At 52.1% G+C, this 18,864-nt stretch overlaps 1 protein-coding gene across 5 annotated transcripts in view; it reads left to right on the forward strand.

Moving 5' to 3' along the window:
* The window catches only part of AXIN1 (axin 1), a 57,287-nt gene that overhangs the window by 21,539 nt on the left and 16,884 nt on the right, over positions 1 to 18,864 (forward strand). For all 5 annotated transcript variants that reach the window (XM_008539666.2, XM_070567234.1, XM_070567235.1 and 2 more), the window contains exons 3-4: positions 14,603 to 14,743; positions 18,753 to 18,849. In XM_008539666.2, the coding sequence (XP_008537888.1) occupies positions 14,603 to 14,743; positions 18,753 to 18,849 (238 nt within the window). The remainder of the gene's footprint in view (positions 1 to 14,602; positions 14,744 to 18,752; positions 18,850 to 18,864) is intronic.

Consider the following 18,864-nt stretch of genomic DNA (forward strand, 5'->3'; position numbering starts at 1 on the left):
GGAGGAAAGGGGGACTCGAGTGACACTCCCGTGCTGAGGTGTGGGGATGGGAAGGAAGCAACAGGGAGATTGAGGAGACCCAACCAGTGAGGGAGGAGGAAAGTAGTGGAGTGTGGCATCTTGGCAGCCAGCTGAAGAAAGCGTGTCAAGAAACGTGGAGTGATGGGCTAGCAAAGGCTGCTAATGGTGAAGGAAAGGGGGACTGACAGCCGTCCCGCTTGGCGGTGTGGAGATGCCTGGTGACCAGGTTGTGGCGGAAGTCTGGGAGATGGCAAAAGCACGTGGAAATGACTTTCAAATTTACCTTTAAACAACTTAAAGCCCTTTGAGAAGGGACCGTGTCTTGTCTTACTTGTGGCCTTTGGCCTAAGATAGTGTCTTGCAGGTCTGCTCTTGGTAAATATGTGTTGAACTGAAATGACTCCAGCTGTGAGAAAATACTTGCAAGACTTGCAGGCTGGGATGGCTTTGTGCTTCTGAGCCGTGGCGTTCACAGCATCTTGGGTTCCCGTCTTTTCTTAAGGAGGCTGCAGCTTACACTGTGGCTTGTGATCATAGCCAGGAGCCACCTTTGCATTGGTTTTACACTTTTGGCCCTCTCACTTTTGATAAAGAAGTAGGTAGTTTTTAAAAAAAATTAGATAAAGTGTGAGATTCTGATTCCTTTTATTAAGTGTACGGAAAATGTTTCAGGAGTGCCACTGCTGTTGAATGTTGAGGCTGAATTTATTGGCTGCTATCTCTGATTGTGAGTGTGGGTTTCTCTGTATCTTATTTCTGTCAGGTTTTGCTTTATGTGTTTTGAGTCCGTAGTTTTATGTGCATACAAATTTAGGCTTGATATATATTCTGTGGATTGACCTTTTTATTATTAGGAAATCTCTCTCTTTATATCTCATAATGCTTCTTGCTTTAAAATCTGCTTTGTCTGATATTGGTATAGCTACCCACTTCCTTTTATTAGTATTTGCATGATTTATGTGTCTCCCAATATTTTTTTTTTTTTTGAGGAAGATTAGCCCTGAGCTAACATCTGCTGCCAATCCCCTCCTCTTTTTGCTGAGTAAGACTGGCCCTGAGCTAACGTCCGTGCCCATCTTCCTCTGCTTTCTATGTGGGACGCCTACCACAGCATGCTTGCTGAGCGGTGCCATGTCTGCACCCAGGATGCTAACTGGTGACGCCTAGCCCACTGAAGTGGAATGTGCACACTTAACTGGTGCGCCACCACGCCGACCCCTATATTTCTGTATTTAACTTATTTCTCTTATTTTCTGGATATGGTTATTTTTTTAAAAATCCTTATTATCTACTTTTAATTGGCATATTTAGTTGATTTATATGTGTTGTAACTACCGATACATTTGGATGTACAGCTTTCTCCTAGTATTTATGTTCTATTTGTTCCACCTCTCTCTGGCTTTCTTTTGGGTTAATTGAATGTCTTCTGTTATTCAAATTTCCCCCTCTGTTAGCTTGTTGCACATTTATGTACTCCTTTTTTTTTTGAGGAAGATTATTTCTGAGCTAACATCTGCTGCCAATCCTTCTTTCTGCTGAGGAAGACTGGCCCTGAGCTAACGTCCTGGCCATCTTCCTCTACTTTATATGTGGGACGCCTATCACAGCATGGCTTGCCAAGCGGTGCCATGTCTGCACCCGGGATCCGAACCGGTGAACCCCTGGCTGCTGAAGTGGAACGTGTGCACTTAACCGCTGCGCCACCGGCCGGCCCTGTGTCCTGCTTTGTCAGTGGTTGCTCTATGGATTAGAACGTGCATCCCGGACCTAGTCAGGTATAATGTGAGTTGGTTCTTTCATCACTTGCCAGAAAATGCAAAGATTTACAGTTAAACTAACACTAATTACCCTTTACCTACCCCCCAGTGCTCTCTTTGCAGTTGTTTATTTTATTTATATATGTATTTTAAATTCTGCAAGACATAGTCATCATTTTTATGCAGGTTGTAGTCATTCAGATTTACCCAAATATCTACCCTTTCCATTTCCTTTTCTTCCTCCCTGCTTCTCTGAGCTCCCATTGGGATCATTTTTCTTCTATGGGTGGAACTCTCTAGTGTTTCTTTTGGTGTTTACTGGCTGGTGATGAATGCTCAGTTGGGTGCCTGGAACTGTCTTTCTCTCCTGCCCCCTTTGAGGAGTGCTCTTGTGGGCACAGAGCTCTGGGTTGGCATTTCCTTCCAGCTGTCCCCCCATTGTCTTCTGGCCACCAGTGTTTCTGTGCAAAAGTCCAGCGTCTGTCTTACGGCTGCACATTCGAAGGTAATTTGTCATTTTTTGATGCTGCTGTTAAGATTTTCCTCTTTGTCTTTGGTAAAATGCTGAAGTTTTACTGTTGTGTTTATTTCTCTTTCTTGGGGTTGGAAGAGCTTTTGAATCTGCAGCTGGATGATTTTCGTGAATTTGGGGACGTTCTCAGTTACCTGCTCTTCAAATATTGCTTCTGCTTTATTCTCTCTCTCCTCCTTCTGGGCTTCCGGTTACTCGTACCTTAGACCTTTCCTCTTTTTAAAGCGTTTTCAGTCCTTTCTGTCCTTTGTCCTTGCCTGTTCAGTGTGGATGTTTTCCAGACTGTCTGCTGGCTCACTGGCTCCTCTTAGCTGTGTGTGCTCTACTCTTAGACCTGTCTGTGAGTTCTTAACTTCACTTACCATATTTTTCAGTTCCAGCGTGTTCATTTGATTCTGTTTTTTTTTTAAATTTCCAGTTCTCTGCTCAAACTCTCCAGCTTGTCTTTTAACTTACTGAGTGTATTAATCACATATATTTTAATGTCCTGTTATTTCAAAATGGGGACTTTTTGCGATTCTGTCTCTCTTGTCTGTTTTCTCTTTTTTTCAGTCACTTGGTCTTGTCTCCTGGTGTGCTGGGCAGTTGTTTATTGAATAACTAGACATCGTATACGAGACGTTTTGAGATAGTTTGAGGGTCCCGATCATGTTTTTCTCTAGTGAGGGCTGCTTTTGCTCCTGACTGGCCCTAGTGTGGGGACACATCCCTGTGCTCCAGGCAGGAGCCAGTCTGATGGACACAGGGCCTCGGGCTTTGGGAAGGCTGGTTGAGTGCAGACGCATCCCCTCTCGGAGGATGTGGCCCGTGGGCTCTGCACCAGGGCTCGCCTCTCTGTGTGCTCGGAGCCCCCACGTAAGAATTCTGGAAGTTCTCCCTCCTCCGCCTCTAACTCACCACTCAAGGGCCTCGAGGGAGGAGAGTGGGACCAGATGTTAGACTTGCCTCTGTTTTCCCTTTTTCTCTCGTGTTTTGGCCCCTTAAGACCTCATTGCCTCCATTAGCTCTCTGGTGCCTTTAAACAGATCACAGCGTTTTTTTCTAGTTGTCCTTACTGTGGTTTGGTGTGCAAGCAGAGGTCCAAGGTCGCTGTGTTTTACGGATCAGCTGTTTGTTTAGAGCTTGATTGCGAGGAACCCTTGTATTCGATAGCTCTGTCATGTGGTTTTTTTTCTTTTCTCTTTTTCCCTGAGCAAGATTGGCCCTGAGCTAACGTCTGTGCCAGTCTTCCTCTCTTTTGTATGTGGGTCACCGCCACAGCGTGGCCTGGTAATCGGTGTATAGATCCATGCCCAGGATCTGAACCTGTGAACCCCAGGCCACTGAAGCGGAGCGTGAAAACTTAACTGCTATGCCACCAGGCCAGCCCCCTTAATACATTTTAAAATAGGAATTTTCTTATGAGAAATGGATGTGACCTAAAAAATTAGGTCAGTCTCACAGAATATGGTACATGTTGAGTATAAACTCTCCATCTATTGCACATATATTCATTTTTCAGGTTTAGAAATGACTTTCCTAGTTACCGTACACATTTTTAGGATTTTCTTTGTGTTTTGAGTTACATTCCTTTTACCCATGTGAATGTATTTGCCTGTTCCCCTGTGACAAAGGTACCTGGGTGTGTTAGTGGCCTGAGTTCATTATTGAGGAGGATGTTGAATGTAACTAACGGCCTAGACGAGGAACGCACTTGGCCTTGGCAGGTGTAGTGTTGCCAGGTAACACCTGCCACGTGGATTCCGCTCCACGTGTCCTGTGTGTGTCAGGCTGTGTGCAGGCCGCACAGGAGGGGGCTGTGCCCAGCGATGAGCTCTCCTCAGCAGACCAAGTGTTCAGACGCTTTGAGCCCGTGTCACTGACACTGTCACTGAGGGCACAGAAGACAAAGGCCATGGGCGCACCTGTGCTGGGGCCCTCCCCACCCCCACCTGGAGTGCCCAGGTGTTGGTCCTCGGTTCCCAGCATGTGGCCATGTGCCCCTCAGGGTGGCCTCTGCATCCACAGGCATGGGCCTGGTGGTGCTGCGCAGGGCCTGACGAGGCCTGGGGCTGACTCGAGACGGTGGTGGCCTTGGGGTTAGGCCAGCGGCAGAAAGCCTGCCTTGGTGGTGGTCCCAGCCCTGGAGGGGACAGGGCTGAAGGCATGTAGGGTCTGCGCCGTGGCTCTGTGAAGTTCCGTTTGCTTTGCAAAGTCAAGTTTTGTGGTGCTACCTGGAGTTGTGTGGAGACGTTTCCATGGTGAACGAACGGACTGGCGAGTGAGAGCAGCCCAGGCCCTTTGTTCCCACGCGTCCCGGTTGTCGCTGTACATCCTCTGTGCACGCGGGGGTCTGGGCAGCTAGGCTTTCCTGTAAGGGGGTCGTGTTAGCTTAATTGTTGATAAAGTGCAACTCCTTTAAAAAGAAAATCCTTTTGAAACAGTGTGAGAGAAAACTCATAAGCAGAAAAATCAAATAGCTCATAAAAACAAAGTTCCTAAAGATTTCCTCTTCCTCCCTCAGGGTTTCGCTTTCTCCAGAGGCTTCTTCCAGGTGCTCAGTCAGGGAGACGCGGGGCCTGCGGGCATCGGGGCTGTCAGCTTGGAAGAGGTCTTGAGAGCTGCCTGATGAAGTTGTGAAGCAGAGAGGGTGACCCGAGGCTTGGCATTTGTGATTTCTGAATTACTTCAAGGGAATAAATCATTCCGGTTTAAGAGCATAATTTTGACCTTGGCTAGATTCCTAAGTGTACGTTTTTTAGTTTTAATAAGCCATGTTTTTCAGAAGTCACTGATTTGGTCGTGTGGCTTCAACACTGGGAGCTGGTCTCTTGACCAGAGTCTTATGGGGTCTTGGGGTTGCGACTGTGAGTGTCCGTGTCCCGTTTCGGGTACTGATGGATTCAGACCTGTGTTAGAGAGGCTGCGACTGACACGTGGCTGCCGTCTCGAAATCAGCAAGGCCGTGTGCGGGTCTCCTGCGGTCCTCTAGCTCACGTTTGATGGCCCTCGGAGGGATAGGCACAGATAGCATCTTGCTAAGTGACTCTGAATTGCCTGCAGTGTGTTGGGAATTGCCCCTTCTGAATGCTTATCGCAGTTGTGACTGTTTGAGGTTGTAAAGTGTGGTTGGCGCTTCTTTGGAACCGGTAAATTCCTTGGCGCTTCTGTTTGAAGGTCAAGGCTGGAGTGAGGGGTTGGGTTCTCCAGGCAAGGCCGGTGCCACGACATGCAGGTGCAATATGCTGACCCGCATCGTTGCCATGAGAACGATTCATTAAAAATCATGATGGCAGATTCTGTAACACATGTCTTGTCCGCTTTTTAAACACAGCCACAAAAAGCTCCTCTTCATCAGATGCATGCGAACCTAAAAATCTGTGAAACGTTTGTATCGATCCAGGTCTGGAGGGACTTGTGCTGACGTGTAGGAACCCAGCGGTGCAGGCAAAGCTGAGTGGCACCGCAATGTTGATGCCGAGCAGAGGGGAGCGGGGCCTCCAGTCTGGTTTAGCTCACCACGTTTGAGCTCTCACCAATAAGTTCCTCAGCGGCTTCTGTAGGGTGCTTTTTAATTTTCAAAGTGCTTTTCACGTACATTGTTCTGTACACGTCATAGCTGCCCTGAGAGATAACGTACAGAGACATATTATTGTCAAAGCTACATAAGGAATACGTTTGTGCGGGGCAGTTGGAAAATACAGATAAGCAGCAGCTGATCTGATACCCACGGCCCAGAGAGCCCTGCTCTGTCTGGACCCCTCTCGCGTCTTCTGGGAGCGCCTGTTGTCCCCCACTGTGTGTGTCTTCAGCAGGTGTTTTGGGGAGTTGTTGGTGTGAGTAGCACAGCTACATAGAAGGATTGTGGCAAAGAGGAGACGATGCCGGGTGGGCCCCGCCCGCCCGCCTTCTCTCCTGTGGGGCTGCCTGCCTTTCCGCGTCCCGCGTGCAGGGGCTCCGTGGGGACGGGTGTTCTGACTCCAGAGCCTTGAATCTGGTTCCTTGTGCACTTGTGTCCACTCACAGAAAGTTGGAATTGTGCGATTTAACTGTGACCTGCATCTCTTACCACTCAGTCCTCCTCCCGCTGGATGCGAGGGGCACATGCCCGGACAGTGGGGTCTATGTCCAGGGCTTTCTGCGCCATATGCTGACCCTCAGCGAGCACTTTGGGGTGCGAGTCCTTCAGACGCTTGGAACCCTTATGAAGGAGCAGCTGTTGTGCTTCCTCTTTGCAGGGGAGGAATGCGACTTGCAGCGGTCAGGAGCTGGCACGTGGTGGTGAGGGGCCACTCTGGAGCCAGGGTCCTCCACTGCCTGCCTCTGGGGGGGCAAGTGCCAGTGGCCACTCAGCGGCCACGTGGCCCAGTCTGTGCCGTGCCTGTTCCACAGAACATGCGTCCTCCCATCTTACTGTTTGATTTCGCCCATGAAGGGCCTTTGATGTGTTGTGCAATTCAGAGTTCATTTGCGGCGGTGGGTAGGGTGCGCCAGCTATGTAATAAAAATAAAGAAAAGGCCTGCAGGAGTGAGAAAGCACGAGGTGACCGACATGGTGGCTGAGCAGGAAGCTCCCACCCAGTGCCGGCAGGTGACTCATGCCCTCAGCCTCTCCCCCCTATCCCGATCCATCGCTGAGCATTGTCGGAGCGGCAGGTGCCCTGTGGTCGCTGTGTGAGTGGAAGGCTGTCCGTTCAGTCTGACGTGTCTGTTCCTGCCCCCGCGGTGACCCCGAGTGTCTGTCATCTAAGTAGAGCTCACCATGGTTGTAAGAGTGGGGGCGTGTGGGGGACTCTGTGGAGGGGGCTGTTAACTTTGGCTGAGCGTTTGCATAGATGCCAAATTCCTGGTTTCTCGTGGAGGAAGTGAAATAAAGATTTTTTTAGATAGTGGTTTTATTTGTCTCACAGTTTTTAGTGTAAACTTTTTGACCTTTGGATGGAGAGGTAAGTTATTTGTTCTTTAAGTAATAGTATGTGTGTGTGAACACGAGCAACACGCAGTTAAATTGTTGCTGCTGCTCAAAGAAACCAAAGCACGTCTCACCGCGGTCAGCGCCTCCACTCTGTGCAGAGAGGAGTGTCATCCTGCACATTCTGGCACCTTCGTGTCCATCGTTTCCGTGTGCTTTGGAGGCCGCCGTGTGTGAGAAGGCGGAGCTCTCGGGGCATGTTCTTTGTAGGGAAGCTGCCCGCCGCCTCCTCCTGAGGGTCAGGCCTGTGAGTGACACACGGATGCCAGGCAGAGCCCTGTCCCAAGGCTGCTGGTGTCTCTGGGTTTGGGTGGTGACCTTCTCACTCAGTTGTCAGCTCCCTGAGGGTGGAAAGGAGCTCTGGTCTGGGACCCTCCACCCACGTTCGGGTCTAGACTCACACTCCTTCCCGTTGTAAAGTCGGGGGTGGGGTGCTGGGCTTTGCCAGCTGTGAAGTGCTGTGCACACGCGAGCTGTTGCTGTGGGAGGTGTGTGCCCCCCAGTTCTAGGAACAGGCCAGGCGGCCTCTGCCAGGCAAGTGGAGAAACAAGCCGCGGGGCCTCCGTACCACAGAAGACCACTCGGGATGAGACGACGGGCTGGTTGATAGGGCAGTGGCCTGCGTGGATCACAGGATCAAAGTGCCTGGTGAAAGAAGCCAGACAAAAGGGAGCGTGTACTCCCTGTGTGGTGCCGTTTATACAGAATTCTGGAAACCTCTAGGGACAGAGGTGGGGGTGGGGGGGACTGGAGAGAAGAATGGCAAAGGAGCTCGAGGAAATCTTGTGGTGATGGTTGCGGTGATTGTCTTGGTTGTGGTGATGGTTTCATGGGTGTAGACATACGTCAGCACTTATTGCATTGTCTGCTCTGATTATGTGAGTGTATTGTATGTCACACTTGAGTGAAGCTGTTTTTAAAAAGCAGTTTACGCACCTTCATCTGAGGGATCTGGGCTTTTAGGAGTGGAGGGCAGAGCAGTATCCACCTCCCTGAGGGCTTGGGCAGGGCCCAGCTGTCCGCTTCCGCAGGGCTGTGACCGGTGGGCTTGTGCTCACGGGCACTGTCCATTGGGCCTCAGTGAGGACCCGGCTCTGGGAAGGTGCTGGTGTTGGCAGGAGACTGCTTGGTAATGGGCACTGGCTGTTCTCGCCTGCCCCGTCTGCTGGCTCCCTGGGTCAGGCTAATGGCCACCCTGGCAGCGTCTGGGCTCAGCGGATCCCCCTGCCCCTTGGTGGTTCTGTGGAGATGAAGTGAATAGCACGGATGGTCACTGTTTCTAGTGTAAATTACTCGTCTCGTCAGAATAGCTATCAGGTGAGTTTATCTGTACATCTCACAAGCTAATGTGCAGTTTGTGACTCTGTGATCTCATGCTGTGAGCTTCTAATGACATTATTTCCAATTGTTTTTGTCGAGCTTCTGTTTACCCATAAAGCCTGACCGGTACTGTTGACGAGTCAGTCTGGAAGCTGCTCGTCACCACCGGCCACGTGGTCCCTGTAGACTGCACCAGACAACCGTCTGCTAAGTGGTGCCTTGTGCCTGAGTGTCCCTCCAATCACTGCTCATCTCCCGTGCCTGTTTCCAGCCTCTGCCAGGTGCGTGCGTCACGCCTCCACCCTCTGCCTCAGGAGGCTCGGGAAGGACCAAACAGGAAGATACACTTGATGTGACTGGAGTGCTCGGTGAGGTGGCCATGTCCTTGTGCTGACCATCCTGCGATCAAGAACCACCTTCTGACCCGGAGGCCGTTAGTGCGAGGGTCCTGGGCGAGTTGGGTTCAGCTGCCCATGGGCTGGGCCCCCATGGGCTGGCTGTGCACCTGGGCTCTTTATTGAGCACAATGTTCAATCCTCTTGTGCAGTTTATGCCTGTTCCCCCTTGTCCCTGAGGTGCCGAAGGCCATGTGCCCCCAGCTGCACCCCTAGGTTTACATTTCTGGTAGCCAGCGGCAGTGGTGTCCATGCATCTGTCTTCCCAGTGGCAGTCCCTTGCCTTTCTGGTGCCAGAACCCTTTCCCTGGACATGGGCAGGGTCCGACAGTGGGAACGTGGCTGAGGCCAGTCCCTTAACTGAGGTCAGCTGTGGACTCTAGGCTCGGGCAGGAGCTGGTCTGAGAGAACAGGCCATCCCTCGTGGAGAGCCAGCCATCGGCTTGCCAGGTCTCTCCAGACCCGCCCAGCTGCCTGCTGCAGGCTCCCATGGCTTTCTTGCTCTCTTTTTTTCTCACATTGTCTTGCCTCCTTGAGTGTTCACAGACCGATGGGGCGATGCTTGGGTATGAGCAGAAATGAAAGGAATGGATTATAATCCTCTGGATAAAATCCGAATCCAGGAGTCCACATGTAAATAAATGTAGGCGGAGGGAAAGTCGTCCTTACAGTAGAATGCCACCTAGTAAATGCAGCTCAGATGGTGAAGTCAGAAATTACTGGGTATTAACAGAATTTGTGTATAATCTCAAAGTAGCTCCCCATAAATTACCTGCTAATTAGGAAGAAAAGTAATAAATTTAGGGTGGAAACTGGGCAGGCACTTGGTTTGCCACCAGCGATGGGACCACCCAGCATGGCGTTCTTCTTGATGGGGGGCAGCGTCACTTCCGTGCATTCCTGCCGAAAACGCCCCACACGACCTTGGCCCCGAGGACAGAGGGACGTTCTGCAGCATGACTGCCCTGGACTCTTGAGAAAATCACGGCTGGGACGGATGAAGACTGAGGAGCCGCCCAGTTTAGAGGAGACTGAAGATATGTGACGATCAGTGGAGTTATGGTCCCTGCCTGGGAAGAAGACAGTGACTCGAAAGGCCATGGCTGGACAGTGGAGGGAACCTATGTTTGACTTTTGGATTATTGGTATTATCTCAGTGCCAGGCGGCCTGCTTCCGTTGGTCTGTGGCGTGTCAGGGTTCGGCGAGGGAGCAGAGCCTCTGTGAGCTACAGGAAGGAGTTGATGTGGCTCCTTGGCCTTGAGCGCTGGGGTGGGAGGAGGAGCTGTCACAGCCCGAGACCCTGGCGCCAGTGGCCACAGTAGGGCAGGTGGGCGGGGCTGGCACCTTGTCACCTTCCAAGGAGCGGAAGGTGGAGAAGTCAGTGACAAGAGTGGCATTTCCAAGGGCCTGGGTGTACTAGTGTCTTTCTGACCGTGCTTTCAGTTCTTCTGAGTGTGTACCAAGGGGTGGAGTTGTCAGATCATAAGGTAATTCTGTTTTAATTTTTTTGCCATATTGTGTTCCATAATGGCTACACCATTTTCCATTTCCACCAGAATGCTCAAAGGTTCCCTAGAAGTTGAAAATAACTACCAACCTAGAACTCCAACCCAGTGACAATACCCTTGAAGAATGAAGGGGAAACAGAGACAGCTTCAGATCGACAAACTGAGAAAGTCACCAGCAGCCGCTTGGTACAGGGGATATTTCAGGACTTTCTTCAGGCAGAAAGAAAATGCTCCGAAGTGGAAACTCCTCGATACAGAAAGGAAAGGGCAGATGTGTGGGTGACTCTAGGTGACTGCCGTTGGGGTAAAACAATGCAGTGATGTCTTGTGGGGTGTAAGCATGCATAGAATTCAAATACAGACGCAGACCGCACAGCACTGTGTGAGGAGGTGATGGAGTTAATTCTGACCTTGTCTTGCCTGGGAGGAGGTAAAATGGGCTAACTGGACTTTGATACATCAAGGGTACTGTTATAATCTTTACGAGAACCACTGAAAGAAGAGTAAAAGGGTTACTTTATTAGTGGGAGGAGATGGAAAATAAAAAAACATTCCGGAAGAGCAAAAGAAAACAGAAGAGATGTCACCAACAGAAAGCAGATGATAGGCTGGTGGACCCACCCTCTCAGTGGTCACACCAAATGCAGAGGGACCAGATGATAGGCTGGTGGATGCACCCTCTCAGTAGTCACATCAAATGCAGAGGGACCAAATGATCTGATTAAGGGGAAAATTGTCGAAGTGGATTTTGAAAAGGCTGGCTGCTTACAAAAGACACAAAATAGAAGACTATAGAAAGGTTAAATGTGCAAAGATGGAAGATAGCAACAGAGAGAACGGCCGCGTGGAGGCCTGTTCGTGTGGGTCCCATCGAGGTTTTGTTCTGAGAACATGGAAGCTACAGAAAAATTGGGAGTTTCCTTAGAGGCACCAGCTGGGAAGTTTGCCGTGTCCTCTGTGCCTGTCTCTTTGTGGGTGTGTGTATCTGCACACAAGCACACACGTGCATGAGCACACACATGCACATGCATGCCTGGACACACTCCCTCCCGCCCCCGGTTCCCGGCTGTCTTGTAGGGTCTGGTCCTGGAGTCCCCCACATGACGTTTCCTCTCACACATCATTGGCCAGACTTTCTGTCATGTCTGTCTACAGCGAAGGCCCTGCGGTGTCTGTTTCCACTGCAGGAGATGGGCACTCGTGGTCTCTGTCCCAGGAGCCAGCTTTCCTGTTAGCACAATAAACAGGTGACAGCTGTTTCTTCTCTCTTCCCTTTGTCTAAACTTGGAGCTCAGGTACATAGTGAGGTTTGCTCTGTCCTGGGGGCTATAGAAAATTCAGAATCCATGTTTTTCCTGCTTATTGCCTTAAAGATGGATTTTCTATACATGTGAAAGACACACCTGGGACCTGTCAGGGCAGGAAGGCAGACCGTTTCAGACGCATCAAAGCTGAAAGCTTGTTCCTGCTGGACGTGGTTCTCGCCACACTGGAGGAGGGTGAAGGTGGGTGCGTGTGGGTGTGCGGGGTACAGAGCACAGACCCCCATGCTCGTCAGCTGCAGTGTGGGCTCGGGCTTCTGTGCTGAGAAAAATTTTTTCTCTTTAATTTGAATTCTCTTTTTTTTTGTTTCACCAAATAGATGTTTATAGAAAGTTGCCAAAGTTTAATATTCCTTAAATGTAGCAGAGAAACGGAAAAGTAGTATAGCACTTAGCCTGTGATCTGAATACCGTGCAGTGGTCATTATGGTGACAATATGTGTGGTTGTATTTTTTTCAGCACCAGAGGAATAGCAGTGTCCTTTAAAAATAATGGTTTATGATGCTTAAAGCAGAGTGTGATGTTGCAGGTGGGCATCGTCTTGTCTGCTCCCTGTCCGGCATTATCCAGACAAGGAAGCATACACAAACACAGGAGCCCGGACGGATGTCCAAGTCTCTGAAGATGTCCCCTCCCTCCTGTAAGCCTTTGGACGGGACGCAGTCCTCAGAGCCTTCGCAGCCCTCTCACTGCCCTCCTGTGGCTGGAATGTGGCAGTGGCCTGCAGGGATGCCCTTAGGCTGTAGTAGGGAATGAGAAAGACTGTGTGTGGTGTTGGACAATGACTAACCCCTCTGAGCCTCATTCCCCGTCTGTGGAGTGGGGACGATGAGCACCTGCTTTCTGAGCTAGCGGGTTAGTTATGTGGCTGTGTCACCATCCACTGCGGTGGCCTCGAGGGCTGGAATAAGAGGGGCATCGTGGCTGGCACTGTTTTCATGTTTGTGGCCTCAGGTGCCGCTCCATCCAGAAATGCAGAGGCCGAGACCCCTGGGGGAGGTGGCCCAGCTCCCTAGGGCCTCTCTTCCAGCCACAGTGCCTGGCCCAGCCCAGCTACCACGTCCTATGTGATGGATGTCCAAGATACTGAGGCGCCTGGTCCTGCCGTCTTGTCAAAATGCCTTTTCCTGAGTGTGCACAGCACTAATTAGGGTTTCCAGAAGGTTCTGTTCAGTAGGCGATGAGTGTCCACAAGGGGTTCTGTTGCCTTAGAAACTATCTGGTTTCCCCTCTTTCTGCATTGAGGGCACTGAAGTCTGAGGGACGAGGTGACTCCTCCAGGTCCCTGGCGTCAGTCACTCACGGCAGGCTGTCACTCACGAATATGGCAAGGGCCCGGGGACTGTTAGCAGCAACGCCCTAGTCAGAAGTGAGCCTGGAGCTCTGAGGGCCATGACTGTGGCCGAGGGTGCAAATCGCTGAGCATTCAGCAGGTACCCAAGCCACCTGCACAGGCTTGCTGGGCCCCATCACCTCATGGCCTTCAGGGGACCTCTTGGTCATTGCCCACGTTCTCTGTGAGCTATGGAGATGTGACAGATGTTGTTCTCCAGGGACAGTCTTTGGGAAGGGGAGGAGACACTGCGGACGGCAGCGAGGGGTGGGTAGAGCTGATGCGCGGATCAGCGGAACAGCGCAGAGCCCAGACTGGATGTGTATGTGAGGGGAGTTAGGATATGAGGAAGAGCAGGTTTAAAACTATTCAGAACAAGAGGGATTGTTCAGTAGGTAGCGCTAATAGCTGGCTCTCCACCTCAATGCGAGGGAGTGAGGTAGACCTTACACACGCATCTCAGGTCAAGATCTGAATTAAAAAAACTACTGAACCATTTGAAGAAAAATAGAAGGATGTATTTATAGTCTTGGAATGAAAGATACAAAAAAAATCTATGAAGAAAAAGATTGGTAAATCTGATTTCGTAGAAATAAAAAACTTGTGTGTGACCAAAATCAACATAAACAAAGTTGAAAAAGAAGAGTGACATTTAGGGAGAAGATGTTTTTGCGTATTAACCAGAGGTTGATGGTAAGAGTGTTTAAAGACTTCTGTAAATCACTAAGAAGCTTCCAAACAGCCCAGTAGAAAATGGACAAAAGGTATGAACAGATAAGGAAAAAGAAACTTAAGTGACACTAAAACCACCAGCCTGACATTAACCAGGGAAATGCACACTATAGCTAATCACGTGACAACAGGTGGCAGTGAATCCACCCAGGGATGGTCACTGCTCCTGGTAGGAAGTGACTAGAGGGCAGTGTGACAGCCTCTGTTAAGCCCACACTTCCCCCACGTTCCATCTGGTGGCGCTTCTCAGACTGGTGCACAAGAGTCCTGGTTGGCTCTGTGACGGGGTTGTGACATGCTGTGTCATCAGGTTCTTGTGAGAACCAGCACCAATGTCAATGCTGCTGCTGCTGGCGACACCCAGGGGGGCGGTTTCCTCTTGAGCAAATAAGTCTGCATGCAAGGCTCTTTAGGAGAAGAAAGAGCAGAACAGCTGGGTCCCGTTTCTAGTTATATGCGTGAAAACCAAACCCAAATGATGACCTGTGTGCTCACTTGCTTGTCTCCCTAAATGCCCTGGGCATCTTCCGGTCTTAACCAGCCCCTCTGGGAAGAGCAGTGAGGCAGGAAGCAAGGTGGAGACGCCAGCCCTTTGTGCTCTGCGTTTTTTGTGAATCGTTTGCATTTGTAGTTCATATATTAGGATATCTATCCAGATGACTCTGAAAATGTGGGTTAATGCGAGAGGGCCTTGTGGAGCCGCTGCTAACGTGCCCTCCTTGTTCTCAGGTATGGATCCTGGCGGGAGCCTGTCAACCCCTACTATGTCAACTCCGGCTACGCCCTCGCCCCAGCCACCAGCGCCAACGACAGCGAGCAGCAGAGCCTGTCCAGCGATGCCGACAGCCTGTCCCTCACCGACAGCAGCGTGTAAGTGCCCCGCCTGGGCAGTGCAGCCCCTCGGAGCACAGCAGCCCGTGCCAGGCCTAGCTGGGCTTTGTCTTCATGGACGGTGTTTCACTGTCCTCCCCCAGCTTGATGGTAGCGCATCGGTTGTGGACAAACTGCATTGCAGGAAGAGTCGTTGAAAATCCTTGCGCACGAGAACTGCGTTTTGCATTAGTTGCTTCTCTCTGAGGCCAAGGCTGCTGGAGCTTTGAAAGGGGAAGACCAGGGGGTGATGCAGAGTCCAGAGCTGCTGGGGCTGGAGTGCTTTGCTGCATAGTCTAGGGGTTCCCTTTAAAGGTAGGCGACCAAGTGGGGTGACTGCCTGCCCGGGTGGTGGTGACACCAGCCCTGTCCTTGGAAGGCCGCGTTGCTGTGTGAGCACATCTCTTGTTGATGCTGTTCTGGACTTGTCAGTTTTTTTAATCCAGAAACTGTCATATCAGGTCAGCGGTCACTGTCGTCTGCTCAGTGTTGGGGGACGGAGGCAGGAGCAAGAGGGGAAGTCGGCGCAGCTGGTTCTGTGCGGGCTCTGGTGCGCGCATGACTCAGGGACAGCCGCTGGGGCTGTGTCCGAGAGGCCTTGGTGACCACATTGAGCCTCTGTGTCCCTTGGTGGGGACAGCGGACCTCACTCTTTCATCATCCTCTCCAGGGAAGCCCTCTCTTTGAGGGAAAGTGCTTGTTTTCTGACACCTCCTTTGCGTCAGCAGGTGGCTTTAGGAGTTTGAAGGTGTGCAGCACTCTCTTGTTATGTCAGGGCATTGCCCATCCAGCCCTTGAGGTCATTTGGGGGCTTGACTGGGCCGCCAGGAATGTCAGACTTGCCCAGCTTTCGTTCCGTACGCCATTTGCATCTGACCACCCCTGATGGGAAGTTTCTGGTCAAGGCCGGGGCCTCAGGCCGGGGCTTTGGGCCGGGGGCCGGGGCCGACCCTTGGGTGCCTTCCATCAGTGTCAGGGCAGAAAGGAAGCCTTTGGCTGTGATGATGAGCAGGAGTGAGTCTGCCGACAGTGACAGCAGATGTCTTTTGCCCACGAGGCCGGTGGGCCCGGCTGGGACGCCTAGTGGTGGGGCATCAGCTGCCAGCTGGTCACCAGGGACTTCTCCCCACTCGGCTTGTCTCTTCATGCGAAGAGTTTGGGAGTCAGATAGGTTTAAATAAGAAAGAAGAACAGGGCTCCTAAACCCTTGTTTTTGTCGGTGGACATGTTTTTGACTCGCTGTCCCCCTTGATATGCTGTCTCTATAGTTGCCCCTTTCTTTTGCTCTGTTGTTAAGCGTCTTCCAGCACCTGACGTGGAGCACCGGACAGCCTCTCACAGCTGTTCTGAGCCGGTGGCCAGCCCTGTCACAGTGCAGCTTGGGCTCTCTCCCCTGCAGTGACCACACGGTGGTGACCTCACTGGGCGGCTCTGCCCCTGCAGGTCGGGCTTCTGTCGGGGTGTTTCTTGTTGATCATTTCATTCTCCTTTAGTCTGAATCTTCAAGATAAAATGTTCACATGTTTTCAGCAACTTCTTGTTTGAAATTTGAATATTTTCAAACAGTATCTGCCATGACTATAAAGTGTCATGTAAAACACTTGTAGCCCACACAGCCCCACTCAGCCCCACACAGCCCCACACAGCCCCACACAGCCCCACACAGCCCCACTCAGCCCCACTCAGCCCCACTCAGCCCCACACAGCCCCACACAGCCCCACTCAGCCCCACTCAGCCCCACTCAGCCCCACTCAGCCCCACACAGCCCCCACAGCCCCTGCAGCCCTACACAGCACCCCTGCAGCCCCACACTGCCCCACTCAGCTCTACACGGCCCCACATGGCCCCACACAGCCCCATGCAGCCCCACACAGCCCCACACAGCCCCCCGCAGCCCCCCGCAGCCCCACACAGCCCCCCGCAGCCCCACACAGCCCCACGCAGCCCCACTCAGCCCCACTCAGCCCCACTCAGCCCCACACAGCCCCCACAGCCCCACACAGCCCCACACATCCCACACAGCCCCCACAGCCCTACACAGCACCCCTGCAGCCCCACACTGCCCCACTCAGCTCTACACGGCCCCACATGGCCCCACGCAGCCCCACGCAGCCCCACGCAGCCCCCCGCAGCCCCACACAGCCCCACGCAGCCCCACGCAGCCCCACACAGCGCCCCCGTAGCCCCCCGCAGCCCCCCCGTAGCCCCACGCAGCCCACACAGCCCCTCCAGTCCCCCAGAGTCCCCACGAGCAGCTGGCAGCATAAGATTGTGCATTTGTAGCATCTGGTTTTCCTCTTCCCTGAAACTCTGTTACTATGATGAAAATTAATCTGCCCAAGCAGTTTTCTCGAAGTCTCTTAATTCTCTCCAAGGAAAGGACATATGTTTGCTAAAGGGAAGATCTAAAATTTTAAAAATAGAGTTTTTTCCTGATATTCTGTTCATCTTGGTTTACACTGAGACTCAGAAATGTAGGAATAGTCAAGAATTGAGAATGTCAAGTTGTGACAGATATTTGAACATGTATCAGAGGCAGAAGACACGATGGCGTGTTTCGTCTGCACTATTTCTTGGGGGGCAGCTACATGCAGTGCCTCCCCTGCGCGACAGAAGCATGGGCTGGCCTAGTGGTCTGTGACTGTGGACCCGACCCTGGCTCAGGGGCATGTGACAAACCCAGGGGCAGGTAGAGACGTTTTAAATGTGAGTGACTCACTTGTTCTTGATGCCTGTCCCCTCGATGGCCCCTGCCCCCCTGGGTCGCTGAGCCAGCTGCACGGCAGCACCCGTTGGCGCCCTGACAGCAGGGTACTGGGGTAGCGACAGGAGGGAGAGGCCGTCACAGCCCCTCTCACCCCTGCTCTGAAGCAGAGCGCGCCCTTTCCATCCAGACTGGGGCTCTGAGGCCTGTGGTCTTAAGAGAAGGACATTGCAGCCCGGCCTGCTGACGGAGCTGCCAGGCTGGTGGTGTACAGCTGACTAGGACATGGGCTGGGCACCAAGGGGCACGGTGGTGGCTGCGCTGCGCCATCCAGCAGTTAACACAGCCAGGACAGAATGGTTGCGGCTGTGTGTGCATCCTGCTGTTGAGTGAGAGCAGCACTGCTCTGGCAGCACCCCGGCCCCTGCGACGCGCCCCACCCCCTGGGCATGCTGGGGAAGGAGGCGAGTGGCCAGGAGTCCTGATGTGGATCTCCACCGCACCGCTGGAGGACGGGGAGGCCGTGGTCCTTCCATAGCTGGACGCTCAGAGACCCTCCTTTTTAGCCGTCGGAGGCGGTGGCCCCCTCCCGAGTCCTTCACTGAGAAGGGAAGCCACTCTCTGGGTGTCTTGCCCTGGCAGGCGTCTTTGGGTGGCGCTGCTCCTCTTAGCTGCTGCGCTCCCCAGGGTAGCTCTTGAAGAGTGGGGAGAGGACTAGAGAGTTTTTAGGGACTGCATCTGTGGGGTGAATTTTGTGTTAAATCTGGCATCCGTCTTAAGTAAGCGCATTTACTTATATTAAAGACAATGTATAATTTTCTTTAGATGTTTGTCATAACCTTCAGAAGGGTTCGTAACTAAAACTTACGTCAAGAGATCTAATTGGAGCCTCCCTCAGAGAGGTTACACTGCTCTGCCAGTTCACCCTGGAAGGAGGCGGCACGATGGAGTCTTGGAATCTCTTTCCATGGGGTCTCGGTGGTCCTGGCCACCCACTTCGTAGTCCTCCAGTGCTCCCGGTCCATCTAGAGCCCCCGCCCAGCGAGGCACAGCGCGTCCCCCGCCACGATAAAGCAGGAGTCGGCCAGCCTTTTCTGTAAAGGGCCAGTAGTAAATATTTTAGGCTTTGTGGCCACATACGGTCTCTGTCACATATTCCTTCTCTACTTTAAAAACGTAAAAACCATTCTTAGCTCTTGGGACTAAGAAGAACAGGCTGTGTGGGCCCTGCTGTGGGTAAAGCCAGCACAGCGAAGCTTTGTGGAGCTGTTCATTGTGCTCACGCCAGGCTCTCTCTCTGACAGGGATGGAGTCCCTCCGTACAGGATCCGCAAGCAGCACCGCCGGGAGATGCAGGAGAGCGTCCAGGTCAATGGGCGGGTGCCTCTACCTCACATTCCCGTAAGTCCGGCCGTG

The sequence above is a fragment of the Equus przewalskii genome, chromosome 12 (genome assembly GCF_037783145.1).
Source record: "Equus przewalskii isolate Varuska chromosome 12, EquPr2, whole genome shotgun sequence".
In the NCBI taxonomy this organism is placed as follows: domain Eukaryota; kingdom Metazoa; phylum Chordata; class Mammalia; order Perissodactyla; family Equidae; genus Equus; species Equus przewalskii.